The following is a 21982-nucleotide window of genomic DNA, read 5'->3' as shown; positions in this document are numbered from 1 at the left end:
TAGGAGAACCACAAATACACATATATAAGGACAAATACTATGTAATTTTTATAATGAATCAGTTCTTGGAACAGTGCCAAGGATTCAAAACGAAGAGCTATGTTTATAATGTAGAACCAAGTGGAATTATACTATAAAAAGTCTTATGAAAAGATGTGAATTAGAAGCTCTTCTCTCTGGATTGCTCAGAACCTTTTAAAAGGCTAACATTTAATTATTTTATTTTAATCTGGTGTGGTTTTTTTTTTTGTTTTTTTTTTAAGTATTGTGTATTGGTGATTAGAACGAAGCCAGCTAGCTCTTTTAGATCGTTTAATCTGCATAAAATAATCCAATCAGAATTAGAAATAGCACTGAAGGAACTATTGCGTAATTAAGTTTTGTTTCTTTCCTTCTTTCCCTACCTCCCTCCCTCCCTTCCTCCTTTCCTTCCTTTCCTTCCTTCCTTTCTTCCTTTCTTTATTAAGACAGTACTAACACTCCCACTCAGGCTATCGAGCCACAAATCAGAAACAGATACCAATGAGAATCAAGATCAGAGCATTTCAACTTCTGAAAAGTCACATAAGTAATGCACTGATTCAGTTCAGTGTTGTTTTATATGTGTAAAGTAAGTCTAGAACTTTCTTAGAGTATTTCTACAATGATAGCAAGTCAAAAAACTGAATCTCAATCTTAATTTAGCAAGATTATTAGATCCTGTTTGATTCTACTAAAAATTTTGACTCTAAAATATTTTTCCTTCATGTACCACTTATGTCCTATTTAAAAAAAAATTATTAAGCATATTGTCTGTGCTAATTATTGTGGCTGATACAGAGATGAATAGAACATATAAAGAGATCATGGCGACTTCGGCGCCATGGGAAAAAACACTATTGGAGAGGCCAAGTCTTCCTAATTTCTGTATTTCTGAGGTGAGATGAGAATTATTTATATCTATTTCTCCTCAGGATACTAGGTACTGAAGGAACTCTAGTAACCAAGGAAAACTACTGTCTTTCAATTAATTCACTAAATTTCCTTATTCGTGATGAAGTTTATACAGGAAAAATAAAATGATGTACCATACAAATGATTAACGTTATTAATAGAAACTAATAAAAATAGGTATTAACTCCCCCAAACCTGAGAGAAAGCATGGCATTACACAGTCATCTTATAAATTGGACTTTATGCAAATTAAGAACTTCTGCTCTTTAAAAATCACTATTAAAAGAATGACAAGCAACAGAATGGGGAAGTATTTCCAAATCACGTATCTGACAAAGGACTTGTATCCAAAATGTCTTATTCCACTGGGGCTATTTTAAGAAATTACCACGGACTGGGTGGCTTAAAGAACAAACTTTTATTTCCCACTGATTTGGAGGCTGGGAAGTCCAAGCCTTCTATTTGTCTAAGATTTTGGTTCTTGGTGAGGACCCTCTTCCTGGTTTGTAGACACCTGTCTTCTTACTGTACCCTCACATGGCAGAGAGCAGAAAGAAAAATAAGTTTTCTCCTATCTCTTCTTCTAAGGGCACTAATCCTATCATGAGCGCTCCACCCTCATGACCTACGTGATTACTTCCCAAAGGCTCCATCTCCAAATACCATTAGAAATCAGGGTTCCAAAATATGCAGTTTGGGGAGACACAAACATGCTATCGATTACACAAAATATACAAAGAACTCTCAAAACTCAACAATAAAAAAAAAATCCAATAAAAAATAATTCGACAGAAACTTCACCAAAGAAGATAAACAGATGATAAACCAGCAAATGAAAAAAAAAGTTCCATATATTAGTAACTAGGAAAAACTACAAATTAAAATTATAATGAAATACAACCACACAATTATCAGAGTGCCTAAAATTTGAAAAAGGCTGTTCATAGCAAATGGTGGTTAGGGTATGGAAGAAGTCACGCACTGCTGGTGGGGACATAAATCGTAAAACCACTTAGGATGACACTTTGCATCTTTTTAAAAATTTACACTTTTTAAGTTACATTTACCATATGATCCAGCCATTTTATACTTAGGCACTTACCCAACAGAAATGAAAACATATGTGTACACAAAGACTTATATGTAATTGTTCAAAGCAGTATTGTTTGTAATAGCCCCAAATTGGAAACTACTGAATTGTCTATCAACAGGTAAACATATTAAAAAATGTAGTATACCTATAAGTTATATCTATCTAAAAGGAATGAACTACTGATCAACAAACATAAAGGAATCCCCAAATTATTATATGGTGAGACCAAAAAAGAGAACATACTGTATAATTCTAGTATATAAAATTCAAGAACATGTAAACTAACAGATACTTGTATAGACAGAAAGCAGATCTGTGATTGGTTCTCTGGGGATGTGGAAGGGGGACAAGGGAAGGATGAGCCGGGAAGACTACAAAGGGGCACAAGGAAACTTACGAAAATGATGGCTATGTGCATTATCTTGATTGTGGTGATATTTCATGGGTATGTATGTATGTACGTATGTGTTTGTGTAAAGTATGTGAAATGTATCAAACTCACACTTTACATGTGTACAGTTTGTTGTATCCCAATTAGCCTTCGATAAAATTATTTTTAAAAAAGGAAAAATAGATGTCATCATAAGCATTTATCTATTTGTCACTAAAAATGTAAGCTCCATAAAGGTAGTAATTTTATCTGTTTTGTTAGCTATGTATTCCCAGTACTGGACCATATTAAGTACTCAAGTAATATTTGTTTGATAAATGAATGACTGAAGAGAAAAAAACATGACCAGAACTATGAATAAAAAAATGTAGACTCCATACATTTTAATTTCATTCCAAGCACTACTAAGTTTATAATAAAAGTATCAATAATTTCCAAAAGAAATAGAAGTTGAGTTTACATGAGTCAAAGTAGTATCAGTTTTATTCTTCTACTAAAATAATTTCACTGATTGGTCTCTTCAATATTTTTATGAGTAATCACGTTAACTTCTTTTTAAGTGAACAATAATGACAACAGCAAACATATAATGTTAACTATGTGTCAGGCACTGTTCCAAGGATGTAACCTATGGTAATTTATTAATCCCTATAAAACCTTATAAAGTAGGTTTATTTTTTCCTCATTTATAAGAGTGGTTAGTCAGAGCTTTGATTTAGTAAAAATACTTCAAATGTTACATCTATATTTGAATACATATTTCAATGTTATAATAGTTTATAAATCATTATTTTAGCCAAGCTTTGTTGATCACAAAACTTCTTCCCTCACACCAGAACAAGGCCCCACAACTTGTCTTGTTAATTGCCACTGCCTCGTAACTGGAGGCAATATGAAAGATGAAAACTTTTTTGCTACTGAAGTACAAAACCATGCTAGAAATACTCAGTCCTCATTTACTTGAAGAATTCACCCAGTCATATAATTTCCTTTAATTTGGAAGAGAAAGGCTAACTCTCCTATTATCTTCCTCCCTCCTTTCTCTCTGATCCCAAAGCTCATAATTACTGGTAGTATCTGGAAACATGTTAAAATATTCAGAAGCTGGGAGAAAACCACACAATTGATGATATTTATAATTAACACAAGAAGCTTAACTAAAAACATTATTGAAAAATGGCAGTGATGTGTTGGAAAGATGAGTTTTGGGAAGAAATAATGGGAATCTATAAAACAATAAAAAAATAGTCTCAGAGATATAGAGGAAAAACTAATGGTTGCTAGAAGTGAGTGAAGTGGGGATGAGGGAGAAGGGAAAGGGATTAGACAGTATAAATTGGTAACCACAATATTGCCACGGAGACATGAAACAGTTTGGAGAATATAATCCATAACCTTGTAAAGATTTTGTAGGGTGTCAGATGGGCACATGTCTTGTTAGAGACCACTTCATGGACAGTGTAGATGCCAGACCACTGCACTGTACACCTGAAGCTGCAGCTTAGTAATATTGTATGTGAACTGTAATTTAATATAATATATATAGTCACAGGATATAAAGTATAGCACAGGGAATAGAGTCAACGGAATTGTAACAGCTATATACGATGTCAGAGGGGCAATAGATTGGGGGAGGGGGATTATCAGTTTGTGAAAGATGAAGTGTCTATAACATTGTTTTGTACACCTGCAACTAAAAAAACAAAAAACAAACAAACAAACAAACTATAGAATAGTAGGGTGGTAAGTTTAAGAAAGCCGTAAGTGAAATAGGGCATAATTGGTAACTGAAATTAAGATACCTGGAGGGCATATCTCTAATTGTAGACCTTGGTAACAAGTAGGAATATCATGTTTCTAAAACTAAATAGTGTGCAAATGTTTGAGTTCTAGTCATAACACAGTTTTCCATTTTTTTATCTTATTTTATAAATCAAAGGTAATATATAATTCATCTTACTACACTTTCTGTACTACAAATTTGGATACCAAGGGGCAATGTACATACTATTCATGCTGGAATCAAAACAAAACAGTTTCATATTTATTTATAAAATGTTTAAATCGTCATAAGTGGACAGGAAAGTGTTAAGGAATTACCGCTTATAGAAAAAAATTGGCTTTTTAAAGTCTTGAAAAGATGCTGAAACTCACTAGTAATGAGATTGCAAAGTTACAATTAAACACACACATACACACACAATTATTTGTTACTTTTCAGATTACCAATAACCAAGTAAAATACATATGCTATTGGTGAGAATTTGGAGAAATAGGTACTCTCAAGCATTACTCATAGAAATGAAAAATAGTACAGTATTTATAAAAGAAAATTTGACAGTATCAAAAGCATAAACACATTTACTATTTGATGTAGCAAGATCAAGTTTAAAAATTTACCCTGCAGATTATACTTGCATATATACAAAATACCATATATACAAAACTATTCACTGCAGCATTATTGGTTTATTAAAATATTTTGACATTATAAACTATGTAATATATACATATTAGAATCGCCTGTAGATATAAGAATGAGAACATGCCACATCCCGATAAAGATATCCAGTGTATCTTAGTAGAAATCGCAGGCCATATAACAGTGTATACACATTACCTTTCCTATAAGAAAAGATACAAACTGTGTATGTGTGTTTCCTGTCTATGCTCAAAATAACCATATTGAGACAAGAAATTTATAAAGTGGTTTTCTGTAGCAGGTGGTAAGGGTAGAGTAAATAAGAATGGAAATGGGAGGGAGACTTTAGAAAATACTCTTTAATACTGTTTTGCATATATTATCTACTAAAGAAATGTAGAAACACTTCTTCCACAATACTCTGCCATGAACATTTACAAAAATGTGTTAAAAAATGTGATCTACGATAGTGAATTATTAGGGAAATATCACAATTTCTCCAGGCAGTAGATTTTGCTGAAGTACTGCCATAACAGTATGACTGATTAAACATTCCAGTCAAGTAATATTGCTGCTGTTTGACTGAAATTCCTGTTATGATTCTCTGTAGAGTCAAATAATAGTAGCTGTTTCAAGGACGCTACTAGTCCTGACTTTCCAAGAATAAATGCTATTTTAGGCTGAAACACAGAATATTCTAAAAGATTTATATTTATGTTGAGATTTTTCTGTATCTGAAACCAAACTGTATTCAGTAGATCTATCTATCTATCTATCTATCTATCTATCTATCTATCTATCTATCTATCTATCTATCTACCTAATCCCTGAAAATGTTCCTTGGATCATTTCAGTTGGTTTGGGAAATATTTGTCTTTCACATCAAAGTATACAACTCTTCCAATACAAGGCTAAAAAAATAGCATTATTCATAGAATGCACAGTGTTTTCCACAAAGCTTTTAAATGAGCTATTTTTCAGTATTTCATGCTGGATTTGAACCTGAATAAGATAAAGCGCCCTACAACTGTCAGCATTTAGCACTCTGCTAGAGGTCCGAATCATTGCTTTCTTTTTGAAAACAAAATAAAATAGGAATAAAAAAAGATAACTTAGTTATTAGGTTAGTGCAAAAGTAACTGTGGTTTAAACAGTTAAAAACAATTGTAAGAACCGCAATTACACTTGTACCAACCTAATATTTGTAGCAAATAGATAATACATCTAGAAAATTCAAGAAAACAAACTAGAACACTATTAAAATGAATAAGAAATTTGAGATAAGAGGCTAGATACAAGACTCATATTAAAAAGCCAAAGCATTTATACAAGCTAATGCTAACCAATTAGAAAAAGCCATGGATGGGGTCTGGGTGGGGAGAACCCCATTTAAAATTAAATTATCTAAAATGCCTAAAATAAATGTAATAAGAAATGTGGAAAACATAAAAACATATACCAAAAAAAAAAGGACTTTACACAACTTCCAGAAAGTATAAGGAAAAAAACAAAGATATTTGACTACATAAAAACTTAAACCTTCTGTACAGAGACTATAAAGTTGAAAAATAAGAGATGGTTGTAAGAAAAGATTATTGTCCATATCAGAGTTGTTAAAAATTTAACAAGCAAAGTTCAAAAAGTAACTGAAAATTTTAAAAATTATGGAAATAGGTAGTTTACAGAACAACAAATAGGCAGTTATGAAACTTCATCAACTAATCTACAAAGCTTTTAAATGAGCTATTTTTCCAGTTTTATCAAACTGGCAAAAAGAAAATTCCACTAAACAGTATTAAAGAGGGAAATGGGTTTTAATATACAGTCGTGCCCCCATCCATGTGGGTATGTTCCCAGACCTCTAGCGGATGCCTGAAATCACAGATAATACCAACCCTTATATATTATGTTTATTCCTATACATGCATACCTATGATAAAGTTTAATTTATAAATTAGGCACAGTAAGAAATGAATTACTAATCAAATATTAATAGAAAATTGTAACAATATACTGTAATAAAAGTTCTGTGAATGGTTTGGGGGCCATTATGAAGTAAAATATGGGTTACTTGAACACAAGCACTGTGATACCTTGACAGTTGATCTGATCATTGAGACGGCTACTAAGTGACTGATGTGGCATACACAGCATCGATACACTGGACAAAGGGAGAATTTCTGTCCCAAATGAGGTGGAGCAGGATGGCACAAGATTTCATCACACTACTCAGAATAACACACAATATAAAACTTACGAATTGTTTATTTCTGAATTTTTCCATTAAATATTTTTGGACTGTGGTTACCGTGGGTAACACACTGTGGAAAGTGAAATCACAGATAAGGGTGGACTACTGCACTATTTATAGGAATATACTCATAAATTGATACAGCCAATTTGGCCAGCAATATGGTACCATTTAAATGTTTAAAAAATTTTTCACAGTAATCGTATATTTTTGCATATATTTTATGAATACATGTGTACAATAAAGTATATAAAAGTACCCTCACTATAAAAATTATAGTTATAGAAATAAATTGGAAACAACCTAGGAATATAATTAGGTAATTTGTGGTATATCAACATGATGGAATACTATTATAGCCATTAAGAATGAGATACAGAGATAGCAATAGTGTTTAAATTTGAATGTGCATTTAAATTCACCTGGTGAGCTAGATAAAATGACCATTGTCTCCAACCCCCGAGATTCTGATTCAGTAAACCTGAAATTATGTTCAAGAATCTTCATTTTTCACAACCCAGAGGATTTTGATAATGGTGAAAACGTTGGCCCCTCTGAAAAATATTGGTCTGTAATAGAGTGGAAAAACAATTTCTAGAACAATATGTATTCTATGACCACATTTGTGTTTTTAAAAAATATTTGTAGATTTAAATGTGAATGATGTACACATGAAAGTCAATTCATCGAAAAAGTCTGGGAGGATATTTAGGTCCCTAACAACAGTGATCTCTGTTAAAACACAAACAGCCACATAATTAACATATGACGTTATAATGCATGAATTATAAATTGTCTTACTCGTGGATAATGAGAATGTCCTAAATTACTCTTAAAATCTTTATAAAATTAAGAATGATTTCATCTCCAACTCAAGTTCTGACTCTCCTAAGCAAAATGATAGCAACTAGTCGACCCTTAGCAATATTTTATAGAATCAGTTTTATAGTTAGAAGAGGAAAACAAACAATTACATTTTTCACCTGCTTAATTTTACAGATGAGGGCAAAGTCACAATATTACTACATAGTCTCTGACTCCCAAAGTCCAATGCTGTTATCCATTGCAGGTGCTCTCCCCTCAATTTTCTTTCTAAAATTTCGATTATTTTTCCACATACTTCATTTCCACCCAGGTTTATGCTTTGAATTATGCCTTTTACTACAAGTCAAATCACTTTAATCAACAACTGAGTTATTTAATCACAAGTTTCAAAACTCCTGCCTCCAAAATTGATCCATCCAGGAAACCTTCCTTCTCTGACTTCAAGGATACTAAAAATTGCAGTTTGCACCACTGTCAACTCAAATCATTCAAGAAAAATCTTCTTTTTGTTTATTTAGAAGGGCCTACATATATATCATTCATATTTTCTTAACTAAAACCGAGCATACATGATCTGAGCCAAATGATTTTTTTCCCAATTCATAAGCTTTTAAGAATATTTAATTTTTAAATATTAAACAAGTTGTATATTCAATTAATTTTACAGACAATAAACATATATGCAATTAGAATTGTCCTAGAAAATTATTAACAACATCGTAAAAACATTCCCAAAACTGAATCTAGAAATCCTCTAGTTAACTACTACCGTGCTTCCCTGAAAATAAGACCTAGCCGGACCATCAGCTCTAATGTGTCTTTTAGAGAAAAATTAATATAAGACCTGGGTCTTATTTTACTATACTAATTTTTGCTCTAAAAGACGCATTAGAGCTGATGGTCCGGCTAGGTCTTATTTTCGGGGAAACAGGTAGCTTTGTGGAGGAAGGAAGATAGCTATCCTTCTGTAGCAATTCACAACAAATCTAGTTAAATATTTTGTTGGCCTTTCTTACTACTTATTAAGTTCATTTATCACCAAAAGAAATGTGAAGCTACACTCTTTATGTGAAAACAAGAGGTCATAAAAGATAGCATGTCTTTGCTCCTAAGACGTCAAACTTGTGTAAGATGACAAAGCTGGTGCCCACTGTTAATGAGTACACATGCTGTGCTCGGACAGGGGACTGACTATATGGTCAACAAAAGAACAGAAACTGATAATATCTTAACAGATATATTCCCTTGGAGTTTTTCCACCAAATTAAATAAATTAATTGTTGGGCAAATGATTTGCCTTATTCAAGCTGAAGATATAGGACATTTTTTAGGAAGAAAATATTAAAGAACATTGCCACAGATAATAAAACCACAATATAGGGTTACAGCCCCATTAGGTTGCATGAGTGACAGAGAAAAGAACAAAAACAAAAAAAACTAAAGCTAAAAATAAATATATTCAAATATTCTGATGGTTTAAACTTTTCCAAGCACAGCATATTAATCTAGTTATAGAATATGAGATAGAAGCACTGAATCAATACTTTCACATGAATTACTGTAAACTGATTCCAAAAGAAACTTTAAAAGTTATCATAAATGTAATAGGGGATCCGATATTCATAGACAGACTTTTAAATTGTAATGCAAACCTTTTGTTCGTAAATAAAGGAATGTTAAAATTTAGACGTTGAATATACTGAAAAGAAACAAAAATAAAACACAGGCTCCAAGGAGGAAAAGCTCTTCATCATACCCTAACAAAGACATTCAATTTTCCTACCTTTTATTTTATGCAAAAATGCATTTTATAATGAATCTGTATATGAATAAAACTGTATAACAATAAATCTTCAGCCATAAGCTTTTAGTAAAAATTTGTACTCTTTATACTGCGTCAATTTGTCTTAGTGGCCATAAATTTTTCCTTCTTAGCAATTTGTAGACAAAATTTGATCCCCAATATGTTCCAGAAAAATGGTTACATATTATGATGCAATAATTAATGTACCATGACTGGATATTTTTTTGAAACAAATAATATACATTGCTTAGCATTTCTATTTCATTTCAAGTGTGTCCCTGAACACTTACCTGAAATAGAAGGTCTTTTTGAGGCAAAGGGGGGGATCGTTCATCATACATAGGAGGTGGTTTATGTGTGGGTGGAAGGTCAATCCTGCATTGAAAAGGTTTAAAAATGTGACTTCTACATTTAGCAAATCTTTAAAAAACATAACTAAGAGGAAAAACAATCAAAATTCTTAAATTTTGAGGACATTTTCCTCATATTAATATTTATACTAGTGTACACTGCGTGTTTAATTTAGCTCCTCTTTCCATTCGGTTATAACAGATGGGGGAAAAAGCAAACTGGTTTTAAAGGTTCCAATGTTTAAGACAATCTATTCAATTCATATTTAAAGAAGCGACTCAAATAGAAGCATTTTGGGCAAATTATTACTAAGCAAGTAATCTAGTATATGACCAATTTACTTATGTATTACACATTTTTACATCTACCTGTGCCTACCAACACTTTAAAGATAGTCAAATATGTGTGTAAAGGAAGGCACTATCTCCAAAGTGTCATAAAAGCGACTTAAAAGACTATGTCTTAAAATAATAAAAAAGTTTATACTGTATTTTGGAAATAGTTCCAAAACTAATTTTCAAAAGCATGGTCAATCTTAGAATATTCATCATGCAAATTAAGATTTTTCAATCTACAGACCATTACAAATCTTGCAACTGAAATAAACAAAGGGATCATTAGGAAACCTTAGGAAATGCATTTACTGATGCCAAATGATCTAATCTATTTTAAAAAACCACAATATTTCATGTATTTTAAACATCGTTGAGTTACAAAAAAAAAAAAAATAGAATTAAATGTATCCTGTAGTCCTTTGCATTTTATGTATTCTCATACTTTTTATGTATTCTCATACTTTTGAAGATCACAGATAAGTAATTTTCTGTACTTATGATTAGTAAATCAAACAAAAATATTACCTATATTAAAGGATAAAGAGAATGAAAGCTAATGAGGTCAAAATAATTACAAATTCTCTGTGGTCTAAAAACTTCTCAATGTGGGCATGAAATAATATTTTAAATGAATAGAATTCAAATAATTAAAATGATTACATAGATTTACTAGCCTATAAGTAAATTATGTTTTTGAAATTATAGAAAAGCCTGAGATAATGTGGAAACTAAGATGAAGTTAACCAAATGCTGAAATATTAAAGTTAACCAAATTTTGAAATATTAAAGAACTCCATCCAGTCTTACAGGTATTGCACTGAAGGAGTACTTTAAAGTCTTTTTAAAGTAATTAGTTCCCTTCATCTAACAAAAATGACAGCAAATTTAGGTGAGACAACATGGAGGTGATGTGACTTGTTCATCGTCAGGTTCCTAATTTGATTGTGACAGAGCTGAGACTAACACCCAAGTGTCTTCAATCCAAAAAGATCATCCTATAACTGTGCCAGATTAGAGACATACACAAAGCATTTCTGAAGACAGAGGAAATACATTCTTTGAGAGCCAGCCTTATGTCCTAATATAAAAACTGCAATAACTATACAAGAAATAATGCCATTTGTATAGAACTTCACAGTCCATAAATGACATTATCTTTACTCTACTCTCATCACAACCCTGTGCAGTAAGTAGGAGAAGTATTATTCACATTTCACAGATGAAGCAAGAAAGCTATTGATGGAATTAAATGAATTGGGACATTGGTCTTGATTCTACAGCAAAGAGCAATTTCAGCTTTATAATTCTATCTCAAAGATTGAGCCCAAAACACTGCTTTTTCTCTTCAAAGAAAAATGAGTCACATTTTATAATTCACCAAAACCAAAATTCTTTAAGGAAAAAGCTTTAAAACTCAATGGATTGAATAAGTCTTAGCAGTTGTAAGTTAATTTATATCTATACATAAGACAGGTATATACAATCTGAAGAAACAAACGTCTAAGACTTTTTGTATCTGTCTTTCATCTACATCAAAGACCTGCATTTTTATTCAAAAAGCAGGGCAATATAGAGTGCCATCATATTACCACTTGGAAAGCTGTCTAATGTACTGTAAGTGAAAAAGATGTCTAATATATTTGTCTCCAGCAGCCCCTTGACACTGTTTATTAACCAAGATGTAGTCTGAGATGTTCTGATGAAACCATGGTCATCTCACAAAGATCTAACAATAGCTTTACTTTCATCCCTTAAGACACTTTACGGATGAGTAGCTGTAACGATATAAAGACTGGCACATACTGAATATTCATAGTTGAACACAGGCAAAATAAGTTACCTACACTTTATCAAGATAGGAAGGTCTCTTTTTTCGAGGAGTCAGCAGCACAGTCACAAAGACAGCAATGATGAGAAGGGCAAGGACAGCGCCAATTACAGCTCCAGCTATGGCGATGGAAGAGGTCTGCTTAAATGGAACATCTGTGAAGTAACAAAAATTAGGCTTTTCAGTTTTAAAGAGTTCTTCAATTTGCCTGCCCTAATTTCTACAATGTGCAAGTATGTTATCCAATAGCAAGCTTAGAGGACCCCAAACTTGATTCACTGCTTTTTGTAGCATTATGCTAACACCCTTCTTGCTTTTAAGATGTCACCTTAGCACTCCAGCTTTGCTTTTCTCAAGTTATGAAAACAGTATCTCCAACCATGTTATCAATGAGTGAATCTATTCTCTATGGGCAAAGAACGTCTGGAGGAGAAAAGAAGACAGAGAAAAGGATGAAAACTTTTAAATTCTTGCTCTAAACGGTGATAAAACAAAAAAATTTTCAGGATTCTTGAATAGTAACCAATGATATAGACATTTACCATTTTTATTCTATTTAAATAAAAAAGAATTTCTATTCAAGAAACCAAAAATCTTCCAGAAGGAGCAAAATATCAACAAAAATATCCCAGACTTAATAGTCAAAGTGACACTGTAAAACTGAAAAGTTTGAAAAATAGAAGTATTACTAAAAATACTGTTATAATTTCCTTTGATTCACGCATTTAATAAAACGTATGCTTAAGACAGTATCTCTATTACAAAATTAAATGAAAATTCTTCCCTATCTCCTAGCTATACACATCATTTCTGAATACCAATTTCTTTCTTAGACTTCACACCACAAATTATATAAGAAATAATTTTAAAAACATACATGTCACATAATTAATTCACCTTATTTTATTAACTACCAAATAAGAGAACTTACAAAAACTATTATAATTATATATTTTCAAATGTAAGTATTCTGGATATGACAAAACTATCAGTCCTTAATGTATTATTTTGACAATTTCAGCCATGTTAAATCCAATCACTAAATTTTGTTACAAAGTACCTTCAATATATACATTTTGTTTTAGCCTTCTAACCAGTAAGAATTTCAGATAACATTCTATAAATAAAGATATTGCAGTTTGAAAGTTAAAAATTCTGCCGAAGGTCACTCAATCAATGAGCAGTACAGAACACAACACTAAGACTGAAATAAAGCTAGGTAGGGGTAGGCAAGAAGCTTTATGGCCTTATTGGGAGAGGGTGGTTGTGACATCTGATGTAGACTCTCCTTTTGGATTCGCTATTTGATAATGAAGAGCTCTTCGTTTTCAGTTAAACTGACAATCACATACACTCTTAAAGAGTTAATTACTGTTGGGATCCAGATGTGGCAAATTTAAAAGGAATTAAAGCACTATCAGTTTTGAAATATGTTTCACCTACTTATCAGTGGTATTTCTATATAAATACATATTTTAAATATTTTCCAACTCTTTTTATTAAAATGTGAGTCATGTGGTACTTTAGATTGTCAAACATGTTTTCTTTCCAATTATAAAAAGTTCTTTAGCAAACTAAAAATCCTTGGTTTATTATAGGTCATTTCATTATTAGCCTCACTCTAGACTAAAAATCTTACACCAATGAGTACCAACTAATCCATTTCAATAACCTTTCAAACACTGAGTAGAATCTAAAAATAGTAAAATACAATTAAACAATAAAACCAGCCCAGTAATTCAGGTTGTTACACTCATTTGCTAATATGTCTGGTTTATCTTCCTATTGTTGCTCATTGCTCTACATACACCCCCACTACCTCATATGCTAGATGAGAAAAATATTTGAAACCTAAACCGTCAAACTTTTCTCTGCCCTTGTCATTGTGAGAGATTTGGGATGACTTAGGGATAATCTTCTATTCTACACTGGTTACTTTCCCCACCATGAAATTATGGAAATTATAGCTTTGTATTCAGTCTTTAACAATAGGCCAACTGAAAACTATTACGGTTACGTGGCCAGGCTTATTTGGGCTAACATCATATACCTCGTTATTAGCACAAATGAAAAAATCTCAATGTGTCAAGTATGCTACCTATTCCACACTAGTTATTCTAAAGGTTTCCCTTTAATGAAAATTTTTCTTTTGCCAAGGGATAAAGCAGTGCTATGATTTTTGTCCAAGTGTACTGAATTTAAATTTTGAATGTTCTTGTTTTGATAACAGCAAAGTTAATACTATATTTATAGTAATACTTCTGAAATTATTTTTCAAAAAGTCAGGTTATTCTTTTAGTACAATTAGTTCAAATTGAGATTCTCAATGTACAGATTATATTCATCAAACCTCACAAGTCCTCCAAGAAAGCCTTTTACTAATCTTAGCAGTATTAAATTTGGTGGTGGTTTTTAAGTCATACAACATAATCAGAGACTTTTACTATCCTAAAGTAATTCTCAACTTTGAACATACACTATTTTTAATATCCTAGAGTAACTCTCAAGTCTAAAAGATGTAACTTTCTAAACATCTAAATTATGGTCTACTTACCAAATTCTGTCCCATTAGTCATATCATTTCTAGTCCTCGGATTCTTTAACTGAGTTGACTGTATGTATACTATGACATTTCCGGCTATCTTCATTTGGGCATATTTATTTCACATGGTTCTATTCACTTTTTATTCATATTTATCCTCTTTTTTGCACCAGTTTTCTTAGTATCAGAACAGGCTAGAAAGTACTAGCCTGGAAGAAAAGCTATTTACCAACTGGATAATCTACTCTATGTAGGTAAATTGATCATGTTAAATATATATGAGTTATATTTCCTGTTTCCTGTTCTGATTCTTCTACTAATTGAGAAACAAGAAGAATATATATAAGGATATAAACAGGTGATGAACACTAGTATGAAATGCAAAGGAAGAGCTGAAACTTCTTACATTCAAGTCAAAGAATTTTGGTGAAAATTGACAATTCAGCCCCAACACTGCCTCCCCCACACGCCTGCCCACAGCAGCTATATACTCTATATTCTAGCTAAATCACTACATTAAGGAAAAAATTAAGCAAATACATAAAAATGTGGCATTTTTAAACATTAAGCTAGTTTACTGAATGAATGATGTGAAGTAACATTACCATCATCTAAGGAGATAATCTACTAAATCTAATTATATGCTTAGAAGCAGCAGAAAACAAAAAGACCAAAGTGTTAAAATATTTAGTACTAAAGAACTGACTGGTGCATGTATCTCTCAAAACAATAGCTTCCTGTTATCACAGCAGCTATGTTTACCCACACGCATTGGAAACTCACCTCTAAAAACACAGAAATAGCATTCCTCAATACAACAAAAGTATACTGCCCATAATTAAAGATATCATACATATGTCTTATGAGGAAAATGTTCAAAAATCAGTTACAAATCATACAGAAAAAAATTAAATTTAATAGATATAAGCAATAACTTTCATTACTTTTAGAAGAAAACATGTTATAGGTATTAAACTGAATTAAAGTTTGTGTTTATTACTGATAATAAAGGATATGTGAAAGCTATTCAAACGTGCTCACCTATTTCACTTCTGAAACAGACATTTTAAAAAATTAAATACTATTCTATACATTAAAATAATTGTTTACAGTAATTTGCTAAAAACCATTTAAAATGGGTGAGTATTGAAATCTATAGGACCTTTTCACTCTTACATTCAGATACCACGTCCTAACAATTAAATGAAATGTTAAGTTTTGTCCCTTTTTTCACCTCTTGAATCCCTTCACCAAAACTTCAATGAGGCCATCCTGATTCCCAGGCTACTGTGACACCCTACAAACTTATCTTTCCACCTTTTCTTTGTTCCCGTAATATGTATCATTGTGTTGCCAATTTTTCCACCTAATCCCATTTATTTTTCAACAGGCCTCTTTTAATACTTATCTTTTCAATATGACATCTGTGTCTTTATATCCACCCAAATATTTATCACTACTTTTTAATAAAAGTCCTCTATTTGGGTCAGGTTAGTTTCCTCAGCCTCTCATCCAATAAATACCTTATAGCAACCTAACACATGCCAGGCCTATGCTAAGTGCTAAAAAAGCAAGTATGAGTTTTACATAGTTTCTGTCCTCACAATATAACGAAGTCCCCAAAGTGGAGTCACAGAATCGATAAATGTATTTTCCAATGAAGTACAGAGATTATCACTTATCTAAAAAGAGGGGGGAGAGGGCATTTAATAAAAATAAATCTGTACTACATAGTATATAACACATGGATAGGCACTGGTAAGTCCCATGTGGTCCATGTGTCAGGTGTTCACCTGTCACACAGGGTATCCATAATATTCTATGTGAAGTGTGGAGTGGGATAGTTCCAGAATGAAATCAATTACACAGTTCCATTTTCTCTTGGTTGTTCCCTCTTAGCACAGTCAGCATTGTGTGACAAATTATGATGTATGAGAGCTCAGCTAAATGAAGTAATAACTCTAAATTTAGAGTTAACTGACAGTCAAAAATGTAAAGGAGGAACGACACGGGTGCCCTGTGTGACAGGTGAACATCTGACACATGGACCAAGTGAGGGTATCAGTGCTAAACCATGTTATATACTAGTAACCATTTCTTCCTAGTAAAAGTCATTCCTGCAAAGAATTGGCAGAATGAAGGTACCACCAATAACGTAGGCACAAATAACAAAACCCAAAACCATCAACAAAAATATGTTATTCTTAATACACAAACTGTATCAATTACATTATGTCGTAAAACCATGGCAATCTAATCAGATGTGACAGGTCAACTAAAAAAAAAAAATCAAATACATTAGGAGACCAAGTAAAATAGAAATTTACATTCACTCTTAATAATAAATCTCACACTAAACCCATACTGTGCTGAAATGCTGTGTTTCCCCGAAAATAAGACCTAGCCGGAAAATGAGCTCTAATGAATCTTTTGGAGCAAAAATTAATATAAGATCCGGTATTATATATTATATATTATATTATCATATTATATTACATAAGACTCGGTCTTATGTAAGACCGGGTCTTATAGTAAAATAAGACCGGATCTTACATTAATTTTTGCCCAGAAGACGCATTAGAGCTGATTGTCTGGCTAGTCTTATTTTCAGGGAAACATGGCTAAGGTGAGCGGTGAGGTTACTGTGATTAGCAAAACATTGAAAAACCAAGTATCTCAAACAAGAAGACAAACTCTAAACCCAGTAGTTGGAAGGCAAATTGTTGTGGTCCCCAGCAATATATAATACTTCTTCCATTTCAATCTACTTGTTTTTTCAGAGGTAGCATGTTAGTTATTATACCTAAAAACCAAGTATCAAAATATAATGAACCTGGAATCACACCTTTGAATCACTGAATCAAAAAGTATGAAACCAAGATTTAAAAAAAGCAAATGAAGCACATTGAATCATGTGTTTTTTTACCACATTATTTTTTACCACATTTTATTAAAATGTTTTAGTAAGAAGAAAAGTTAACCTTTAAAATGAAGCATACATTGTTTCCCCAAATATTATTGCTTTAGTGAAAAAAATCAGTATTTTAAAAATATTTCATCAGATGTTAAAATTTCCTATTGAATATTTTATAGTGCATAGAGCAAGTTTCTCTGACAGCACATATGTAACTTATAAACTTATACATATTAGGAGTGCATAATTAATTTTTAGCTGATAGGTACGTAAGTTTTTAAGACCACTGATGTAGAGAAGATAGGTAAAAACAAAAATGTAAAGTTATGGTAGATGTAAGATGATATAAAAAAAATATAGCCAGCAGTTATTAATCCTACAGGGGAAGTTTCATAAAGCTATCATTTGAACTGGACCTTGAATATGTACTGGTTTCTCAGTGTGGAAAGGGGAGGAAAGGGAATTTCCAGCTAGAGGGAACAGCATGGACATAATTATTCAGACAGCAAAGCACATGGTATGGTAAAAGAACAGCTAACAGATCTAGACATTAAGTAATTTCCTGTTAGTAGATCTAGGCTTTGAGCATCAAGTGGCTGCTAATTGCAAAAGGAAAGCAGGCATTATGTGCCTTCTGATGGAAGAACATACCACCATTTAAGAAGTAATCTTGCCCTCAAATTAAATCTTGATCTTATCGAGGCTCTAGATTTCACTGTCAATTATACAGAAAGTATAGAGGTGCAACTGGCACAATCCAAACTAGGAAACCATAGGACAAATGAAGTCATTTCTTCAACAAATAAATTACAAGGGAAAAATGGTAGTAGGGAGGCTGGCATGTGGAGAACACAGATTAAAAGATACTGCAACCAAGCACAATGTATGGGTCACATGCACATACTAACTAAAACTGCAAAAATAGGTGATTCAAAATTTGAACACTCACTAGATACTTGATATTAAGGAATTTTTCCGTGTAATAATTATCTGTAGTTACTTAGTTTCTAACTGTTCCTTATCTTTTAGAGCTATATACTGATATACCTTACAGATGAACTATGGCAGGAAGGATTATGTGGGTAGGAGTTTAAATGAAACAAGACTGACCATGAATTGATAACTGAAGCAGGTACATGGAGGTTCATTTCATTATTCTATCCTACTTTTGTGTAATTTGCCGTAATAAAATGTTTTTCAAAAAAGGCTAAGGCCTCTAGATCTAACTACCTCTGGCTTTTAAATCAAACCATCCCACCTTCAAAACTAGGTTTTTCCTAAGATATTTCTCATAACTGAGACTGTGAAATTAGGTATTATGTATATATAGAAATATTATGCATGTCAGCAAATGAGGCTTGAATTATTCTCAAGTTTTGAGGATTATTTATATTTATTCTATAATATGAAAATCACTTTAACTGTTTCATCTGTAGTGTCCAGCCAGAACAGCAGCTATTAACTTTTAAAAGACAAGTGAAATAAAATATCCCAAAATTAAATCAAGTTTTATCTGTCTGAATTGAAATGAACATGATAAATAACTATTACCCAGGTTCAAGAAAAAAAAATTACTCCTAAGGATATATATAGCAAAAGCTTTTGAAAGCAATATTTGGTTTCAAGTTCTTGATTGAAATTTATCACTACTCAATAAAAGAGTATAGCTTACTGGAATATAAAAATTTTAAAAAACAGAAAAGTTGTATACTGTATACACTATTTCAAAGATTCTTCCATGCATGAATTAAACTTAATCCAATCAAAACGTATATTAAAACAAAAACAAAAAAAACTGCTGCTTGCTCTAAAATAATTTAAAGTTTAGAAAAAATGTATTATAATTTTAAACGTGAGAGATAGAAGACAGGAAGAAGATGATTACAGTTAGAAACAATGGCATTTCAAATCAAAGTAGCTCACAAGCAGTAAGCAAAAAACACTAAATGCCAACTTAAAAAATATCTTATGAAATGTGTTAATTACAAACTAAAAGTCAATCCAGAAAATCTGACTTACGTCAAAGTCAAAGCAAAAAATAATTGCTTCAACATATTCAAAGCTTCAAAATAGTTGTCATCATTACAACTTTATACGACTCCACTGTAAAAACAATTTAATTACCTCACAAAGAAAACTACTAGGGCTAGAGAGACAAGATAATTCATGATTCTAGAGAAATATATGTGTGTGTGTGTGTGTGTGTGACAGAGAGTAAATGGTTAATTAAAACCAAAGTTTATAATAGCTAACATACCAACTTAGATGCTCCCTCAAGTTTTATTTAACTGTATCCTTAACCTGATAGTCTTATTTGGGTAGAGAAATAAAACAGGTTTTTAAATCCCACAAAACATTAAAGGGAAACTAATTACGTCTCTCTCCCTCTCCATGCCCCTCCCCCTGCCAAATATCATAAGGATGAAGGTAATACAGAGCCATAGGCTTCTTATAGAAATATGTCTCTAAAGAATTTTAAAAAAACAACAAGAAAACTTTCATCTAAATATCTGTATGACTATTGGGAATACTAGCTAATAAATTGACCAAAAAAAAAAAAAAATCAGTACAAATTAAAATTCAATCCAAACCCAATATACTTAAAATTTGAGAAAGCAGCATTTTATGGATGATACATTTCTAATTAACAAGTAAACAGTAAAAACAATATATAAATCACTCCATTAGAAATCAAAATTCAATATGGGTACTTCCTTTCTTATATTTTACATTGATTACTTCCAATTTCTTATATTTTACATTAATTACATTGATTACATTATTTACATTATGAGAACTTCTTCTTCATATAGTTTTAGCATGATTTATCAAAAGCAAAAATAAAATTCAAATCAGATGTTTTCACATATAAAATTGCTACATTCCTCTCAATTTTTGCACTTACAGATTGTACTTCCTATAGCCCATTATGCTAAACATTCAGCCAGGCTTATCTTTATAAAAATTTCCTATATATGGCTATCAGAAGCAATTTAGAGTAAGTAGAACTTACTACCGAAAAACCTTAATGGTTTCTTTAATGTTAGAATTATCAAATAGAAACCTTTTAGGCACATGGTAAAATACTAAATCTTTCAACTATAAAGTACTTCTCAAACATCACGCTTAAAGTTAACCCCTAGCCTATTCAAGTTTTAATGTATTTTAATAAAAATGACAGGAAAAATAAGAGTTGCAGTCATCTCCATTATATGATTGAAATATTTTAACCAGTGTGAAAGAAAAAAGTGAATACAAAAATGAAAAGCCAATTCAAAGGATATGAAAGAAATAAATATAAACATGGCAAAAATAAACTATTTTCATCTTTTCTGAGAGGATTTTCATATATATATGTATATATATATACACACACATATATATGCTGTGTACATCTCTGATATTCAAAAATTAACTTAGCAAACATGTTTATTTTATACTATTCATGCTTACAAACAAGTCTCTATGTACAGTAAACATACATAAAGCTCAAATAAACAACAGTGCAATGCTTCAGAAAGTCTTAAGCATTAGTATCAGATTCTTAAGATTTTGAAATCTTTTAGTTTGCCAAATAGTTTAGATTAAGGGTAGACAATATATCAAATACTCACTTGCAGCCTTCCATGTCACTCTCCAGCCAAAAACGAAAAAAAAAAAACCCTAACTGCACAATGGCCACAATATAAAAGGAAATTCATAATCACTAAGTAGATTTTTTTTTAAATAGTTCTTGAAATAAATTCTAGTTTCTTTCAGATTATACTCAAACTGAGATTTATATAGTATTGTAAATGTGATTGCTGATTCATATAGCACTGTAAATTATTGTTCTAAAAGATGAAATATTGTTCAAAAAGAGCCAAAAATTCACATCTTCCATGGTGGCCATCTTTGTTGTAGCCATATCATTGCTGATGATAATAATTTTTTAAAAAGTCACTTCAATCACAGAGTATTATCAAGAAGTTTTGCTTCCAATGATTGGACCAAAGAGTTTGTAAATCAATGGTTAATTATATTTAAAACCAGATTTTTTAAACAATATATCAGTGAACTTATCTGTATTCTTAACCGCTATTACAGTCTTATACTGAGTGTTTGGGAAGAGAAATAAAATAGGTTTCTAACTTCCAGAAAATACTGCTAGTTAAAATAAAGGAAACTAGGTTATAGTCATTTAGAATAAAGTCTTCCCTACATGCAAAACTGTATGAACATGTTAGAACTTTGCATTATAAAACATTATTTTTAGATTTGACAAGGATCAGGAAGGGGTAATTGGGAGGGTAA

General features: G+C 31.6%; 1 protein-coding gene across 1 annotated transcript in view; it reads right to left on the bottom strand.

The window, feature by feature from the left end:
* Positions 1-21982, bottom strand: part of NECTIN3 (nectin cell adhesion molecule 3) — a 117996-nt gene that overhangs the window by 37001 nt on the left and 59013 nt on the right. Inside the window, exons 6-7 of the mRNA XM_033129375.1 lie at positions 12250-12388; positions 10010-10094 (exon numbers count right to left, since the gene is read on the bottom strand). Coding sequence (XP_032985266.1) covers positions 10010-10094; positions 12250-12388 — 224 coding nt within the window. The remainder of the gene's footprint in view (positions 1-10009; positions 10095-12249; positions 12389-21982) is intronic.

This window comes from Rhinolophus ferrumequinum, chromosome 2 (assembly GCF_004115265.2).
Source record: "Rhinolophus ferrumequinum isolate MPI-CBG mRhiFer1 chromosome 2, mRhiFer1_v1.p, whole genome shotgun sequence".
NCBI classification, from domain to species: domain Eukaryota; kingdom Metazoa; phylum Chordata; class Mammalia; order Chiroptera; family Rhinolophidae; genus Rhinolophus; species Rhinolophus ferrumequinum.
This window is presented reverse-complemented; position numbering and strand designations above follow the sequence as displayed.